This window comes from Haliotis cracherodii, unplaced genomic scaffold, assembly GCF_022045235.1.
Source record: "Haliotis cracherodii isolate W230 unplaced genomic scaffold, xgHalCrac1.p SCAF_3, whole genome shotgun sequence".
Lineage (NCBI taxonomy): Eukaryota > Metazoa > Mollusca > Gastropoda > Lepetellida > Haliotidae > Haliotis > Haliotis cracherodii.
This window is the reverse complement of record NW_027266286.1, coordinates 69616263-69634850: the sequence shown is the minus strand read 5'-3', so window position 1 is coordinate 69634850 and position 18588 is coordinate 69616263. Positions and strand designations below refer to the sequence as shown.

At 42.2% G+C, this 18588-nt stretch overlaps 1 protein-coding gene across 1 annotated transcript in view; it reads right to left on the bottom strand.

The window, feature by feature from the left end:
• Window positions 1-18588, bottom strand: part of LOC139473721 (mitogen-activated protein kinase kinase kinase 4-like) — a 49234-nt gene that overhangs the window by 11818 nt on the left and 18828 nt on the right. Inside the window, exons 8-19 of the mRNA XM_071256440.1 lie at window positions 17623-17793; window positions 17178-17277; window positions 15079-15162; window positions 10374-10658; window positions 9176-9325; window positions 8285-8446; window positions 7499-7632; window positions 6705-6786; window positions 4938-5013; window positions 3845-4030; window positions 1669-1866; window positions 567-637 (exon numbers count right to left, since the gene is read on the bottom strand). Coding sequence (XP_071112541.1) covers window positions 567-637; window positions 1669-1866; window positions 3845-4030; window positions 4938-5013; window positions 6705-6786; window positions 7499-7632; window positions 8285-8446; window positions 9176-9325; window positions 10374-10658; window positions 15079-15162; window positions 17178-17277; window positions 17623-17793 — 1699 coding nt within the window. The remainder of the gene's footprint in view (window positions 1-566; window positions 638-1668; window positions 1867-3844; window positions 4031-4937; window positions 5014-6704; window positions 6787-7498; window positions 7633-8284; window positions 8447-9175; window positions 9326-10373; window positions 10659-15078; window positions 15163-17177; window positions 17278-17622; window positions 17794-18588) is intronic.

The following is an 18588-nucleotide window of genomic DNA, read 5'->3' as shown; positions in this document are numbered from 1 at the left end:
TAGAACAATTCCCATGTGTGACCTGTTTCACTTAGTTCTTTTTATGCCTTCTGAAGCTCTGACTGTCTCAAAATATGCTGGTTGGTTGGTTGGTTGGTTGTTTTACGCCGCACTCAGCATTATTCCAGCTATATGACCGAGGCCTGTAAATTAATTGAGTCTGAACCAGACAATCCAGTGATTGACATCATGAGCATTGATCCATGCAATTGGGATCGATGACATGCATCAACCAAGTCAATGAGCCTGACCACCCGATCACATTAGTCGTCTCTTACGACAAACATCGTCACCTTTTACGGCAAGCATGGGTTGCTGAAGAGCTTATTCTACCCCGGATCTTCACAGGAGAATATATATGTATGTAAACAAGCAATGTCTTATAGGTGAATTCGAATTCATTATTCTGGCCAAATATACTGAAATATACATTTGAAAAGAGCTAAAAAAAAATCAGATCTAAAGATCAATCTGACTTCAGCTGTGATTTCATCATCAAGCTACAGTCTTGTATTCACATTCCTCCATCATCATCCATGACTACATATAGTTATCTCCTATCTCACCTCCTTCAGTGCCATCAGCTCCCCTGTCTCCATGTTGACAGCTGTGTACACCTTGCCGAACTGACCCTCACCTACAACACCCAGTGTCATGTGTCTCATCAGGCAAATAACCATCCTCAACTACAGGACTTATCTTCACCCAATGCACCTGATCAAGCAAACAATTGGTAATTGTAATTTGCAAAAATTCTATAATAATATTACTATAAGAATTCAAAGAATCTCATCTTTTTTTGGAAAGTGTCATCTTTATGAGTAACATTTTCCTGTAGGGATATCTTATTGTATCATCCAAAAGTTTTTTGTTTGTTTGTTTGTTGTTTAACGCCACACTCAGCAATATTACAGTTATATGATGGCAGTCTGTAAAATAATCGAGTCTGGACCAGACAATCCAGTGATTGACATCATGAGCATTGATCCTCGCAATTGGGATCGATGACATGTATCAACCAAGTCAGCAAGCCTGACCACCAGATCCCGTTATTTGCCTCTTATGACAAGCTTAGTTGCCTTTTAGGGCAAGTATGGGTTGCTGAGACCTATTCTACCCCGGAATCTTCACGGGTATCATCCAAAACTGGCTCCCACAGGAGATATCGCTTGGGTGAGATCAAGCGATATCTACATAGTAGATATCGCCGCAATGAAATTGCATCACAATGTTTTGCAGATCATTGCAGACGTCATTGGTTACCATGATGTCACAATTAAATGACATCACGAATGGCTATGCTCCTGAAACTGTTAGCAGTTCTTCTTCCACTTAAGACACTGCTTATTACTGTCTACAAACTGCAAAAGTTGGTAAAACTGGAAAAACTCTACGACAAGCATAGTTGCCTTTTACGACAAGTAGGGTTGCTGAAGATCTACTTTAACCCGGATCTTCACGGGTTACAGGGAGAAGCAACTAGGAATATTCTCTGCCCACCATAGAACAAAAACCATTTCAAATCACTGTCGGTAATACTCCACTGTACCATGTCTGACCTTAAATTTACAAGTTCTCAACAACGATCCAGTTGCTGCAAGATGTAATGTCCAAACCTAAGAACAAATCCATTTTCCAATCCTACGTCAAATTCCTAATGTAGCTCACCTATCTTGTTTCCTCTCTGCCATCTGAAGTTGACTCTCCTGACGTTGATGTGGTAGTCAATCTCACTCTGGCGTGACGTGGTCCGACCGATCACCCTCTTGTCCCGCATCTTCTGGTTGCGCTCCTCCTCCAGACGACGACACCCCAGCTTGATGCGTTCCTTCCTGGACAAGTTGGTCAGAGACTCACACTGGGAGGCTGCAGCATAAATAACAGAGTTACACTGGGAGGCTGCAGCATAAATAACAGATTTACCTGGGAGGCTGCAGCATAAATAACAGAGTTACACTGGCAGGCTGCAGCATAAATAACAGAGATTAACACTGGCAGGCTGCAGCATAAATAACAGACTTACACTGGCAGGCTGCAGCATAAATAACAGAGTTACACTGGGAGGCTGCAGCATAAATAACAGATTTACCTGGGAGGCTGCAGCATAAATAACAGAGTTACACTGGCAGGCTGCAGCATAAATAACAGAGATTAACACTGGCAGGCTGCAGCATAAATAACAGAGTTACACTGGGAGGCTGCAGCATAAATAACAGAGTTACACTGGGAGGCTGCAGCATAAATAACAGAGTTACACTGGCAGGCTGCAGCATAAATAACAGACTTACACTGGGAGGCTGCAGCATAAATAACAGACTTACACTGGCAGGCTGCAGCATAAATAACAGACTTACACTGGGAGGCTGCAGCATAAATAACAGAGTTACACTGGCAGGCTGCAGCATAAATAACAGAGTTACACTGGCAGGCTGCAGCATAAATAACAGACTTACACTGCGAGGCTGCAGCATAAATAACAGACTTACACTGGGAGGCTGCAGCATAAATAACAGACTTACACTGGCAGGCTGCAGCATAAATAACAGACTTACACTGGCAGGCTGCAGCATAAATAACAGACTTACACTGGGAGGCTGCAGCATAAATAACAGAGTTACACTGGCAGGCTGCAGCATAAATAACAGAGTTACACTGGCAGGCTGCAGCATAAATAACAGACTTACACTGGGAGGCTGCAGCATAAATAACAGACTTACACTGGCAGGCTGCAGCATAAATAACAGACTTACACTGGCAGGCTGCAGCATAAATAACAGAGATTAACACTGGCAGGCTGCAGCATAAATAACAGTTACACTGGGAGGCTGCAGCATAAATAACAGAGTTACACTGGCAGGCTGCAGCATAAATAACAGAGATTAACACTGGCAGGCTGCAGCATAAATAACAGACTTACACTGGCAGGCTGCAGCATAAATAACAGACTTACACTGGGAGGCTGCAGCATAAATAACAGACTTACACTGGCAGGCTGCAGCATAAATAACAGAGTTACACTGGCAGGCTGCAGCATAAATAACAGACTTACACTGGGAGGCTGCAGCATAAATAACAGACTTACACTGGCAGGCTGCAGCATAAATAACAGACTTACACTGGCAGGCTGCAGCATAAATAACAGACTTACACTGGGAGGCTGCAGCATAAATAACAGAGTTACACTGGCAGGCTGCAGCATAAATAACAGACTTACACTGGGAGGCTGCAGCATAAATAACAGACTTACACTGGGAGGCTGCAGCATAAATAACAGAGATTAACACTGGGAGGCTGCAGCATAAATAACAGAGATTAACACTGGCAGGCTGCAGCATAAATAACAGAGATTAACACTGGCAGGCTGCAGCATGTACTAAAGCTAAAGTGAGTATATGACTGCTGTGCAGGCCATATGAAAAACAAATCTTGCACAAATTTAGTAATAATTTCAATTTCTGTGGTCCAGTGGTTTTTGGTGAGATGATGTTTACAGAGTTTCAGTATGATAATTTTTTGATATACAATCAATCACAAATATCATATTTCTGTGCGTGTGTAATATCACATTTGAATAGTTCAAAATATGATGCAAGGTAGGATCTTATGAAAATTTGAAAACACCATAAACGATAGCTTCTGAGGTGAAGAGGTTGTCACAAAGGCTTTAGTATTTACAGGCTGCCATCACACACAACATAGCTAGAATATTGTTGAGTGCAGAGTTGAACAACAAACAAATAGATTTGTTAGAGTGAGCTGATGGCCGATGCGATATGTAACAGAGAATGGTGACTTCATCAATTCCTCTACACAAGGAGGATATCTGACATGCTTGTATACTTACACGCATCCAAGATGCTGGGACTGGGCGTGGAGGGCGTGGACAGGCCAGATGAGACATGTGGGATCCCCTCACTGAAGGTGGATCTACTGGAGTTGGAGCGCACCATCTTCTGACTCAGGGACGGCTCCGGACACGATGGAAATCTCTGCATCGGGTGACGGAAGTTGCCCTCTGCAACTGACTTACCTGCAGAGAATGTTCATACATGTTATACATATTTAGAGATTATTACATGAGCCTGTGTCATACTGATCTTTTTAATCAAGTGTCAGAATTCTTGGATTTTCAAAGCAAGATAGAGGGTAATGCGTGAATTCTTACACAGGTTTTATAAAATCAGTGTGACACACATGCGAGTGTCATAATTTCTTCATCACCCCTTATTTCTAAATTCTTCTGAGCTCCCCGTTAGAAAAATGCATTGATCAGGACCACCGTCTTAGATAACCACAACTGTCAATGATAGCAAGAGTCTTCAGCTATGACGTCATTGCTTGTGTGACGTCATTCCGTCATTACATTACAACCAGCTTTGAAAGACGTGAACAAACCCATCTGCAGCCGGATGACCTAAACAATAAACTGGTGCGCATGAAGTGATATTTGATAGTGCACATACAATGTTTATTAACTCGAAGGGAAATAAATAAATATATTTCATTGTCTGGCTTCACAGATTAGTCTGACCTAATCAAAAACTCAAAAGAAGCACTAATTCCTCTTCTAACTTGACACATAGGACAAGTCTTGGTACCCGGCGTGTAGCCTGTGTAACGATCCCAACAAGGACCATATCCACAGCAAATCTCACACTCCGCCTCAGTGATGACTTAGCATTCGACAGTGCCACAAGCTATTTTGAAAAACCCACATTTTATTCTGAAATCAGAACACCCAGGCCTGCAGTAAGTCTATAACATGAAACAAATAAAAAAGGTGTGCAATTTGTGGAAAGGACTTTGTAAAATGTGATAATCATCCCATCTCGTTGGCCTGTGGCAGAGGTACTTGGTTGACCACAAGGACCTCTGTGTGGAAAAGTCTCAATACATCAGACTCCTTCCTGTTAGATACAAGTTTAGGTGCAGCTTACCATGAGGCCAATGTCCACCCTTGTCTGCTGATCCTATAACATGGGTGATACAGTCGTTGATGTTTTTCTTTAGCTCCTGAAATAAGATTTGGACAATTATTACCATATATCCAATGTATGTTCTTGGTTTGGGTGGGTGAGTGGGTGGGTTTGGGTGGATGCATTGCTAGGTTGCTGATTGAGTGAGCGGTTGGGTGAGTTTGATTTTAACACCGCTTTGAACAGTATTTTAGTCTTGTCATGGCTTCCCATCCTGTGGGGGCCACGGCTGGCCCCGTCGTCTAAGGCGCCGCGATTCGCTATTCAGAGTTGTGTCCCTTGGGCACGCATGAAACCTAGGATTGTGGGTTCGAATCCCGGTTCGCCCCGATTATGTTTCTAGGTTTGTCAGCACCATACCCATGCTCGTGGGTTTCACTAAAGTGGTAAACGTCTGAGACCTGCATCACTTCGGGCTTTCCTCCCACATCAAGCTGACACGCCGTGATATAACTGGAATACTGTTAAAAGCGGCGTTAAACTCACTCACTCACTCACTCACTCACTCTCATCCTGTGGGAGAGAGCCTGCAGTGATAAAGGTTGTGGATGTTTTCCATTTTGTTTAAAAGAGATGAGCGCAGATAAGGTGTTGACAGAGCATCATAATATGGGAGAAAATGGGATTCAAACAGATAACAGACAGATCCTGAAACACCTAAGGGATGTAACTCTGCTCATACATTTTAGCAACTAAGAATACTAGTGAGTGAATGACATAGTGTGTATGTACGCCGCTTTAAGCAATATTCCAGCAATATCACGGCGGGGTACACCACAAATGATCTTCACACATTGTACACATATTGTGAATCAAACCCAGGTCTTCAGAGTGACAAGCGACCGCTTTCACCACTAGGCCACCAGACCGCCCACTAAGAATACTAACTATACCTTCAAACCTGTTCAGGCAACATGTAAAGTCAAACATTGATATACATAGGACAACATAACCCCAAGTATTGTAGTCATGTGTATCAAAAGTTCCTTCAACAACTTTCTCTGCGCTATTGAAATTACTATAACCAGCTGGAGCTTCCCAGAACAGATACATAGAACCTTATGCTGCAAATCTTTAAAAAAATCTCATGCATATTGGTGGAAGAAAATGAAACTTGTTTTTTATTTGTTCAAAACAAAACTGAGGAGGGAGGAACACTTTATATTTGATCCGCCGGCAATATCTAACAAACACCTATTGTACTGGATTCAACTTAATGTCATTTGTGTTTTCATTATGGTCAGGAGAATCTGCTTCATACAACTGTACACTGAACTGAGTTGTCATGCTTTGGAAATTGAGAATGGACGTCATCATAAAATCCCAAGAAATTTAAGAAAATGCAAACTTTGTAAATTAGACTGTTGAAACCGAGTACAACTTCCTTATTTGTCCATCGTATGTCAAGTTACGGCAACTATATCTCAAAGCAAATTTCTATTGTCATCCTAACATTCATAAATTTAATGTGCTTCTGTCATCACCAGATACATATATTATTACAAATCTAGCAAAATATCTATATTATGCAAATGAAGTAAGAAATGCGAAACTGAAATCTTAAAACCTGTCTGTACTCAACTTTTGTACACAAAGGCCTGTGGCCTATATGTATTGGAAATAAAATGAATGAATGGACTGTACACTGCAGCAATAAAAATGGCAGATACGCAGGATTTAAAGTGCCCAAGAATTTTTTTCTTTTTTCAGCCTCACACACAGACATACCTGAAACTCATCTTCAGATAAACAAGCTAGGACCTTCGGCTCACAGGCTACTGTGAGGAAATCTAGGCCTTGATTTGCCCACCTGGAAAAGACAGCTACGTTGCATTTTCCCAACTGATTGAAACATAATTTCAGTATCACACCTTAAATTGCAATGATATGAACTTCCTCTTACTCAACACCTATATGTGTGGCTAATTACACAAAGCCTCTGTCTTTCCTTATTCACTGTATCTATTACCATAGAAAATGTAGACAGGAATTTCTAAATTCTAACTGCTTGTACCTTTATGTAGTAAACTCTACCATATATTGGAACAATACTACACATTGAAAAAATAAAAATGGATCTGAGATTAACATGTATTACCAACAAATGCTACTGTTTGTCAACATTTGTTTAAGAAACAACGTGCTACACAAACAATGCGGGTGGGTCTACATTACGTAAGACAGCATCAGCCATTTTTGTAGTCAATGTGACAACCCAATCTCCAGTTCGTTAGCTACGTTAAAGTGCATCACTTAGGACCTATCTCTGACCGCCCATAGAAGTTCTACTGATAGAATATGCTGGTACTATATCACCCAAGGACCTGTATCACCGTATGACCTATCTCTGACTGCCCTTGATGTTCAACTGATAGAAAATGTTAGCACTGTATCTAACGAGGACCTTTCTCTGACAGCCCTTGATGTTCAACTGATAGAAAATGATAGCACTGTATCTAACAAGGACCTATCTCTGACTGCCCTTGATGTTCTACTGATAGAATATGCTGGCAATACGTCACCTGGGTCTCATTCCCCTCCCCCTTTCACACTTTTCCGACACAAACTTCATCCAAGATTTGGCAAACTTGACGAGTCCTCGGCCTAGTCTCTGCCTCTGGTCCCCAGACACAAGACGGGACACCTCCTTGTAGTACTGCACACACAAAACATGGGTCCTCTTATCCAAGGTATACAGAGGATTATCACAAACAAAGGTGGCTAAACCATGGACCTAGGCCTAATCAATAATCAAATGTCTGTACCGCATCAAATATCCTTAAAAAATAGAAATCCATAATCTGTATTTATCAACAAACTTATTCATGCAAAAAATAACACACTGTTCCATGCCCATGTTGAAATGAGGGCAACGTATCAAACTCAAGAAAACTCAAGTGAACAACTCCAGAGGCCCCTAAACTTTAGTCTTGTCTGACATTAACACAATTTTACATTTTGTAATTAAGAACCAAGTCATGACTATTCATGATATAATATTGACTGTTATAGTTTGCTTATATCTCCCTGTGAAGATCTGGGTTAGAAATGGTCTTCAACAACCCATGCTTCAAGCAATAGGTGACTAATGGGATCGGTAGGTCAGAATCAGGCTTGGTTGATGCATGTCATCATACCCAAATTGTGCAGATTGATACTCATCATATCAATCACTGGATTGTCTGGTCCAGACTTGATTAATTACAGACAGACGTCATACATCTGGAATACTGCTGGGTGTAAACAACAAAAAAAACACACACAAAACAAACAAAACATTTGAACTGTCACTAGTCCTGCAAACTCACCTCAAACCCAAAGTTATAGCACTGCAGCATAGTCTCTCTGTACAGTTTAAGTATGTGATTCTTCTCACTGTCCTCCAGCTTAGCAATGTCATCAAAGTTGAGTTTCTCATCCACCTGGCTAATGGCTGTCGCCACATTCTCCCTCATCTCGATGGCTGTGTTCTGCAACAAACAGGGACTCAAAATATTCCAACTGGGGCATCAAACTGATGTCCTTCTCACAACATTCAAGCCTCTGGAGTGAGTGAGTGAGTATGGCTTTATGCTGCGTTTAGCAATATTCCAGCAATATCCCGGTGGGGGACACCAGACATGGCTTCACACATTGTTTCTATGTGGGGAATCAAACCCTAGTCTTCGGCGTAATGAGCAAACACTTTAACCACTCGGCTACCCCACCACCCTCAGTCTCCGGACATGCAGGACCCTTGTATTCTAAAATGATTACTTCAAGAATAAGACCTGTGAAGATCCAGGGTAAAATAGGTCTTCAGCAACCCATGCTTGCCATAAAAGGCGACTAAGCTTGTAGTAAGAGGCGAATAACGGGATCGGATGGTCAGGCACGCTGACTTGAGTGATGCATGTCATCATATCCCAATTGCGTGGATCGATGCTCATGATGTCAATCACCGGATTGTCTGGTCCAGACTCTATTATTTACAGACTCGTCATATAGCTGGAATATAACTGGAATATAGCTGAGTGCGGCGTTAAACAACAAACAAAGAAACCAACTTCAAGAATATATCTGTATTCCAATGGGCCTATAGAGCCTCACAGCCAGGCTTGTGTATACTCTCCAGGGAGCTGAGAATGAAAACCGTGTGTACACTTATCCATTGACCGGGGTAATAATTATTATTTTTACTATTGCTGTACTCTTCTTACCTTGAGGGAAGCCAGGGACTCTGCTATAGACTGATGGCAGGATGTCTGTTCATTGACCAGGCTGATGGTGTCTCCCATCTTGTAGTTGAACTCCTTGCGCTGACTGGACAGCTGTGATGAGTGGATCACCACCAGCAACAGAGACTCCACCTGAAACATCAGCCAACTCTCACTAGAAGCCTAACAACACAGAGTGTAATATGTGTCATGATGCCACATGTCTATTGCAAAGAAGGGTTGGAAGATCATCTGCACATGTAAATTTTAGTGACTGTTAAAACATCTTCCCGACGTAAAGACGTAAACCAACTAAAAATTCCATTTTCCACCCTTGCAGAACTAGGATGGAATTCCACAGTTACATTTTCGTTGGACTAACAAGTCTGTGAATAATCCAATCAAACTCTCGTAATGAACATGATGAACAAGACATCTGGTTCGTAGACAACATGGATTTCAAAGTGCAAATTTCTGTCGGCTGAAGGATTTGCAAAGCATGTGTATGCCAACTGGAAGTCGACAGATATTATGTAAAGGTGCTCAAGTGATTCGATGCACTTCACGAGGTAAGGCTATTTTGTTCGAAGCAATTGCAAATGATATGAGAGATGGAGTCTGATTGGTCAAGAGGAGGGATATAGAAGGGACGTAACTCGTAATAGACACTGTTGGCACTACAATCGAGTCTGGAAATTCCAGCCTAGTTCAGCAAGGGTGGCAACTGGACTTTTGTAGTCACTTTTATAGACTTTGCCTCAGGAAGATGCTCTTAAAGCTGCTTGACCCTGATGAAGCAGTGTCTCATGAGACAGCTGCTGAGCACAACATGATCATCCATTGTTCATGACATTCCCTACAGACAACACAGCATTATCAACATACTGAAGCTTTGCATGTCCTCCAAATCTTTATACACTTTCTTTATTTACTTGCTTAAAATGGCAATGGGTAGCACATAGAATAACTGCAAGTCAGATCATTCCCTTGAAACAGATTCCTTGAAGTTTGTTGATTATTCTCAGAAACTGATAAATAAAATTTGCAACCTTTTTGGTGTAAATTTGTATTCCTCATGAGCTGTGCAACAGTCTTTGTAGAAGTTCAGAAGAGTCTGTCAGTGTAAAGCATGTAAAAACTATTATTTTCAGTCTGTCTATTATTGACATTCCAGTCAAGCTATTATTTCCAGTTGACTAACCTCAATATGAGACAGAGCAATAGCAGTCTCAGCAGTGAGCTCCATGTGGACTTTCTCCCCCTCCCACAGTGGACATTGTGACACATGGTCAATGCCGCCCTCACACCGCAGCATGAGGAGGTAGCCCTCGTTGACGAGACACTGGCCATCCTCATCTGTCCACTTCTTGGCCGTACTCTCCTCCCGACCACAGGTGACGTTGAGCAGCTGCAGGATGAGGCGGGTGTTGCACATGATCTCGTGGGGGATGAACATCATGTACCCCGAGCTCAGAGGGGCTATCACCTGTAGGGATACAAGCACAACATCACTGATGAGGTCTATACTGTGTCAGTTCAGAGGGGCTATCACCTGTAGGGATACAAGCAGAACATCACTAATGAGGTCTATACTGTGTCGGCTCAGAGGGGCTATCACCTGTAGGGATACAAGCAGAACATCACTAATGAGGTCTATACTGTGTCAGTTCAGAGGGGCTATCACCTGTAGGGATACAAGCAGAACATCACTAATGAGGTCTATACTGTGTCGGCTCAGAGGGGCTATCAGCGGTAGGGATACAAGCAGAACATCACTAATGAGGTCTATACTGTGTCAGCTCAGAGGGGCTAACACCTGTAGGGATACAAGCAGAACATCACTAATGAGGTCTATACTGTGTCAGCTCAGAGGGGCTAACACCTGTAGGGATACAAGCAGAACATCACTAATGAGGTCTATACTGTGTCAGTTCAGAGGGGCTATCACCTGTAGGGATACAAGCACAACATCACTAATGAGGTCTATACTGTGTCAGTTCAGAGGGGCTATCGCCTGTAGGGATACAAGCAGAACATCACTAATGAGGTCTATACTGTGTCAGTTCAGAGGGGCTATCACCTGTAGGGATACAAGCAGAACATCACTCATGAGGTCTATACTGTGTCAGTTCAGAGGGGCTATCACCTGTAGGGATACAAGCAGAACATCACTAATGAGGTCTATACTGTGTCAGCTCAGCGGGGCTATCACCTGTAGGGACACAAGCACAACATCACTGATGAGGTCTATACTGTGTCAGCTCAGAGGGGCTAACACCTGTAGGGATACAAGCACAACATCACTAATGAGGTCTATACTGTGTCAGTTCAGAGGGGCTATCGCCTGTAGGGATACAAGCAGAACATCACTAATGAGGTCTATACTGTGTCAGTTCAGAGGGGCTATCACCTGTAGGGATACAAGCAGAACATCACTAATGAGGTCTATACTGTGTCAGCTCAGAGGGGCTATCACCTGTAGGGATACAAGCAGAACATCACTAATGAGGTCTATACTGTGTCAGCTCAGCGGGGCTATCACCTGTAGGGACACAAGCAGAATATCACTGATGAGGTCTATACTGTGTCGGCTCAGAGGGGCTAACACCTGTAGGGACACAAGCAGAACATCACTGATGAGGTCTATACTGTGTCAGTTCAGAGGGGCTATCACCTGTAGGTGTCTACCCTACATCAGTGGGACATGTCTACTCTCCCTACTGTATATGACCGTGTATAAGCCGAATCTTGAGGACCAGAAAAAAGATTCTGTAGAAAGGGGTCGGCTTATCCACGGGATACACTATCATGATAGTATTTTTCAGATCGTGATCTGTCAGAAACATTGCCTGAATGACAGTCCGATAGATTACAACTTCCCGAAAGTTTGGAAGTTGCCACGACTAGAGCCATTATTGTTATAAATTATCAATAAAGTTATTATTATTCACCATTGTTGTCATTATTAAAAAAATGTCATGCATGTTACTACTTCCGATAAGTTTTCAATTGAATGTTCAAAGTTTATCGTTCTTCGTAAACTCCGCGATCTTTACATGTAACAATATATGTAATTCACAGCTATAATATATAATCCCCAGATGAAATTGCCAATAGCTATTATGTACGTTTTGCAAAGTTCATAAATTGATAGTGAACAAGTGTCTACCTTTATTGAAAGAGGGAAATAAACAACTGTATCGGCGAATTATTCCGTAGGCCATTTGCAAAAACATGTGATCAGCTGTTTCCTGTGACGTCATAAAACGGTGACCACTGTGATTACTTCCTGTTGTTTAAAAAGCAACACGGTACACAAGGAAATGAGCATTGATAATAATGGGCCGATTGGTATTGTCATGTTGTTTACACAAACATTTTCAAGTTGTGGGTGCTTAGCGATCGTGTTGGGAGTAGGGGCTTAATTCCTTTGTTTTCGAGAGATTAGTTTAATAAACTGGAGAAGCCTGTGAGTAAGTGATGGTCATTCAATGTGTTCATAGTATGATAGTTTATTTAATTCAATTGGATTTACATACAATAGTGGTGTAAAGGGGATTACAAAAGTTGGCATATTTTTACTGACTGACATTCTCATCATGAATGGGCATGGCCTCAGCCCTCCACAATCAAGAATCCAAAAACAACCAAAAAATCCTAATACTTACTGACTCCCTAAGTGGACTACAAGCCCTCCAAAACAAAAATACCAAAAACCGACCTAAATTAATAAATCAAATACTTAAAAGCTCCAACGACCTAACAAAAGCAGGCAAACAAATAACCTTCTTGTGGATACCCGCCCACGTAGGAATATACGGTAATGAAAACGCCGATAAAGCAGCTAAACTATCCCTCAAAATCCCAGAAATAAGCTTAAACTTACCCATCTCAAAATCAGAAATTAAAAGTGTAAACAAACAAAAAATCACAAAAAAATGGCATAACCTATATCTAAACTCAAATAGCCAAATCAAAAGAGTGCTCAGCAAACCACTAACCAAACCAAAAATTCTCCATCCATCCAAAAAAATCGACAGAGTAATCACTAAACTCCAAACAGGACACACCAACCTAAATAACCACCTAAAAAAATTTAAAAAACACACTACAGGTAACTGCCCACACTGCAAACAACCAGAAACCCCAGAACACGCACTCATCCACTGCACACACTACCTAACACATCGAACCGCATTACAAACCACCCTCAATCTAAACAAGGCTCTCACTCTAGAAGCAATACTAAACCCACAAAATAAACTAGAAAACTTCAAGGCCTTAGGCGTATTCTTAATAAAAACGGAACTAATAAAACGCATCTAAAACCATAATAACCTACCAAATCAAAATCACAAAAACAAACAATCATCCACCATACCCAGCTCCCTTAGTTCTCCTCCCCAACCCCATCGGCATCTATTCCAAATCTCAAAATTCCCAAATTCTATATAAGCAACCCCTAAAGCCCCCTCTTGGGTTGCACAGACCACCCTCGCCCCTTTCGGAAACACATTAAATGGCCTGGCCGGGCCCGTGTGCGAAATACGCATCAGTCGGAAAGCGCACGTTAAATCTCCAAAGTAAGTAAGTAAGTACCCTCGCCCGTGTGCGAAATACGCATCAGTCGGAAAGCGCACGTTAAATCTCCAAAGTAAGTAAGTAAGTAACTCATCATGAGTTTGAAACGAAAACGCCATGCTTACGATGCTGAATTCAAACTAGCTGATATATTTTCTCACGGGTACATAATTCTATATACACCGATTCACAAAATGGCGCTTCGTTGTTGATGGCAACATATAACGATCATTATGAGATTTAAAAAACCCACTAGAAACAGCTTCCCACATTATGAAAGTGGATGACTGGTTTGTTAAATCTTTATTAGAAATAATAATGACTTTTTCAATATAATTACAACGTTTTTCATCTTATATTTTTTAATATCTGCGAATACCGGCACATGTCTTGCAGTCCGACATCGCAGTGTTTTTTGCCTTTTAATTCCTGGTTCAGCTTATCTGCGGGTCATATAATTTTCTTTCGTATTTCAATGGTCACGTTAACACCTCGGCTAATCTACGGGGTCGGCTTATCCGCGGTCATATACGGTACATCAGTGGGACGTGTCTACTCTCCCTGCATCAGTGGGACATGTCTACTCTCCCTACATCAGTTGGACATGTCTACTCTCCCTGCATCAGTGGGACATGTCTACTCTCCCTACAGTAGTGGGACATGTCTACTCTCCCTACATCAGTGGGACATGTCTACTCTCCCTGCATCAGTAGGACGTGTCTACTCTCCCTACATCAGTGGGACATGTCTACTCTCCCTGCATCAGTGGGACATGTCTACTCTCCCTACATCAGTAGGACGTGTCTACTCTCCCTACATCAGTGGGACGTGTCTACTCTCCCTACATCAGTGGGACATGTCTACTCTCCCTACATCAGTAGGACGTGTCTACTCTCCCTACATCAGTGGGACGTGTCTACTCTCCCTACATCAGTGGGACATGTCTACTCTCCCTACATCAGTTGGATGTGTCTACTCTCCCTACATCAGTGGGACGTGTCTACTCTCCCTACATCAGTGGGTCGTGTCTACTCTCCCTACATCAGTGGGTCGTGTCTACTCTCCCTACATCAGTGGGACATGTCTACTCTCCCTGCATCAGTAGGACGTGTCTACTCTCCCTACATCAGTGGGACATGTCTACTCTCCCTGCATCAGTGGGACATGTCTACTCTCCCTACATCAGTAGGACGTGTCTACTCTCCCTACATCAGTGGGACGTGTCTACTCTCCCTACATCAGTGGGACGTGTCTACTCTCCCTACATCAGTTGGACGTGTCTACTCTCCCTACATCAGTGGGACGTGTCTACTACCAGTACCTACCCGGACATGATTCTTTTCTTCCAGCTTATCCAGGATTTCTCTGGTTGTCACGGAGATGTTGAAATCTGATGCAATCTCAAGGTCCTTATATGAAATGAAGATAAAATAACTACGACCATGGCACAGGTGACACCTAATATATACATGGCATATTCTCCATGTACATAATTAACCTAAAAAAACTCAAACATAATGGAAGGTTTATTTATGCCTAAATTATCTTATCACCAATTAAATAAATTAGAGACTAAAATCAATGTACAAATATATATACAAATTCTATACAGAGCTCAACGCAAGAAATAAACAACTTTTTAAAGAAGCATTATCTTCCTACCAATTCATCAATTTCAGTTTCCATGGTTTCCGGTAGCATATAAATTTTAAGAAATTTAACATACCAAGACAAAAATTCATAAAGTGAGCAGTTCGGGATAAATGCAATGTTTAATACTCACCTGAAGCTACGTAGTGCCTTATTTTCCCTGCCTCATACAAACAGACAGTACTGGAAATGCTCATGTTTTACTTTACCTGACGCTACACAGTGATTTATTCAACTGACGGCAGCAAGGTAGCAGCTCCAACCACGTTAGGCCAGGGGATATGACTCAGGTCAAGCACTCTCAGAACAGAATGGTGTTCTGCATCCGGCTAGAGAGAGGGGGAATACGGTATTATTTAACCAGGTACCAACGGAACAGTACCCAGCAACCCAGAATGTTTAAAGAGGATCTGAAACAAGGTGTGGTACTACTTTGTCAGCAGGCGACAGCTGAGTGAGTGGGGTAGAAGGCGAACTTGTATGTGCTTAGGCCGACCCAGTACAGTGTACGATTGTCTATCTCCCAAGCAACTGGGTCCGGGACTTGAGAGACGTACATCGGCAATTGGTGGTGGCTCACTGTTGCGATGAGATCAGCGTTTGGAGAGCCCAGACAGCCACACAAGAACCAGAGATGGACCCTGTCTAGTCGGGACCGGGAGTCTGCTGACACGTTGCGACATCCTGGTGTGTGACGGGTCCAGATCTAAAGAGGGAGACCATCCATCAGGAGAAACAGGCAAAATGTCTGTTCCAACAGAGACGCAGACCATGGCGTCCCGATTGTGGATGTAATCCATCACCGTGTAGTTCGTAGAGGCAATCAGTAGACAGCTGTTGCGGAGGATCGCTCGAAATGACGAATGGCCCTGATGAATGCTTCCAAATCCAGGTTGTTGATATACCAGGTCATCAGTCGTCATCCAAAGACCGCATGGTCTGGGAGAGGATGTGCGCCTCATCCTCGGAGATGCTGGGTGGCCTCAGCGCTTGTTACAGAGGTACCACTCAAGACGTTGGATGGGGCTAGCCAGAAACAGGCATACCTCTACTGGGAGAGTGAAGGTGGTAGCCCTTCACATCTAAGCGCAGAAACGGAAGGAGAAACATCTGAAGGGGACGCAGTTGAAGGCGACCGTGAAGGTAAGAGCCCAAGGAGAGTCTGTCACTGGCATAGGTCGAAGGGTTGTATTGTGCTCGCTGGACCCCAGATTGGATGGCTTCAAACCGATCTGACGGAACTTGCAGTCTGTCAAAAAGAGGCCATTCATGAGAGTGAGTTGGTGACACGAAGTAACTCTTGGCTTCCATGGGATCCAGAACTTAGAGATTGGGTTGTGGAAGAATATAGGACCCCCAGACCAGGGTTGCCGCTCGTCCGAGTCTTAAAGGAGGGTCCAATGAAGACTGTTTAAGGAAAGCCATGCATCACGCAACGGTGATGGAGTCTGGGCAATACTGTAGATACATAGACACGGGCTATAGTCTGTTTCGACTGTCTCTCTGTTCCAGTACTGTCTGTCTGTCTAAGGTAGGGAAGCTAAAGCACTGTTAAGCATCATTGTTTAACATTTATGTCAGCTTCAGTAAAGGAGGAAGTCTAAGTTTGTTGAATTACATTCCATGAGTGAGCACAAACTAATGAACTGGAGAGAGTAAAACTGCCTCCTGACATTCAGTTCAGTCAAACAAAAGGAAGCAGCAGAAACCTCCCTTCAAATTTACAGCTTGCAAAACTCAGGTGGCCTCATCAGAGGTGACGTTGATTGCTTACCTTTCTCAACATTTTAGCAAAGCCCAGGGCCTTTGAAGCTCTTTCCCGTGCCTCATGAAACAGTATCTTAAAGTTCCTACATGTGTGCTGAATGGTGTGTCTGAATCAAAGAAAACAAAAGTAGAGTTTGTATCACTTCTCAATCGTGATCAGCATATTGTCCCCTATTACATGTATAACGCAAGATAAGCACATTGGCTGTTTCTTAACTAGTTTTTTTTTAGCCTAATGTATTTACTTTTATGAGCTCTGTACTGTAAAGGGAAATATTTCAATGCTTGATTGATGTGAGGGCAAAGTTTCATGAAAATCATTAAAATGTTTAAATCCTTGAGACAGAGAATGCAGAGGATGATGAGACCTACAAATGAAAAACATTTTTTCACACAAGTTGTTAGTAGATTCTTATCAAAGCTGTATCTTTGAGTCTGTAGAGACCAACTACCTGTAGTCGGAAACCCATTCCTTGTTAGACGTGGTGGTCGAGTCATCAGAATACTCCTGGTCACTGCGGTCATTATCGTAGGCCGTCAGGTCGTACAGGTCAGATGTACAGTCATCAATGCCATTCTCCAGGAAGTCCGCAATATTCAGCAGCAAACTGAGAACCATGGTGCTGCAAGTGAAACCAATAGTCAAATCAAATCAATATTCAAAACAAATCAATATTCAAGACAATTCAATATTCAAGACAAATCAATAGTCAAAACAAATCAATAGTCAAAACAAATCAATATTCAAGACAATTCAATATTCAAGACAAATCAATAGTCAAAACAAATCAATAGTCAAAACAAATCAATAGTCAAGACAAATCAATAGTCAAGACAATTCAATAGTCAAAACAAATCAATAGTCAAGACGAATCAATAGTCAAGACAATTCAATAGTCAAGACAATTCAATACAGGAATGTATGTGTGTTTGTTCTTTCACCAGATGACAATCCAGTGACTGACGTTACAACGATCCTACCATCGGGGTACAAGGACGTGCTTCAGCCAAGTCACAAAGCCAGGCCACGCCTCTCACCAGCTTTGGCTGCCGCGGATCAATGCTAACCCGGAATCCCCACGGGCACAATACAGGACAGAGGAAGAACAGATGCAAGAAGGTTATTACTCTAGGTTTCTAAATAAGAAACAGGACATAACACATTAAATCAAACCATTAATAAAGTGTCTTTTGAATACGCCAAAACCTAATCTAAACCAGTATATTATTTTATGTGTTTCAAAAACATGAAAAAGACTCCTTTTACACCATCTATTTCATCTATTTCATCTATTTCATTATTTTAACTTTTTGTCCAAAAGAACTAACTAGACACAAGAGAGTGCTGTACGGAGGCCTCGATTATTGTTCCTCATCACTCTACCACCATACAATTCTACAGTCCACGTGACATCCTA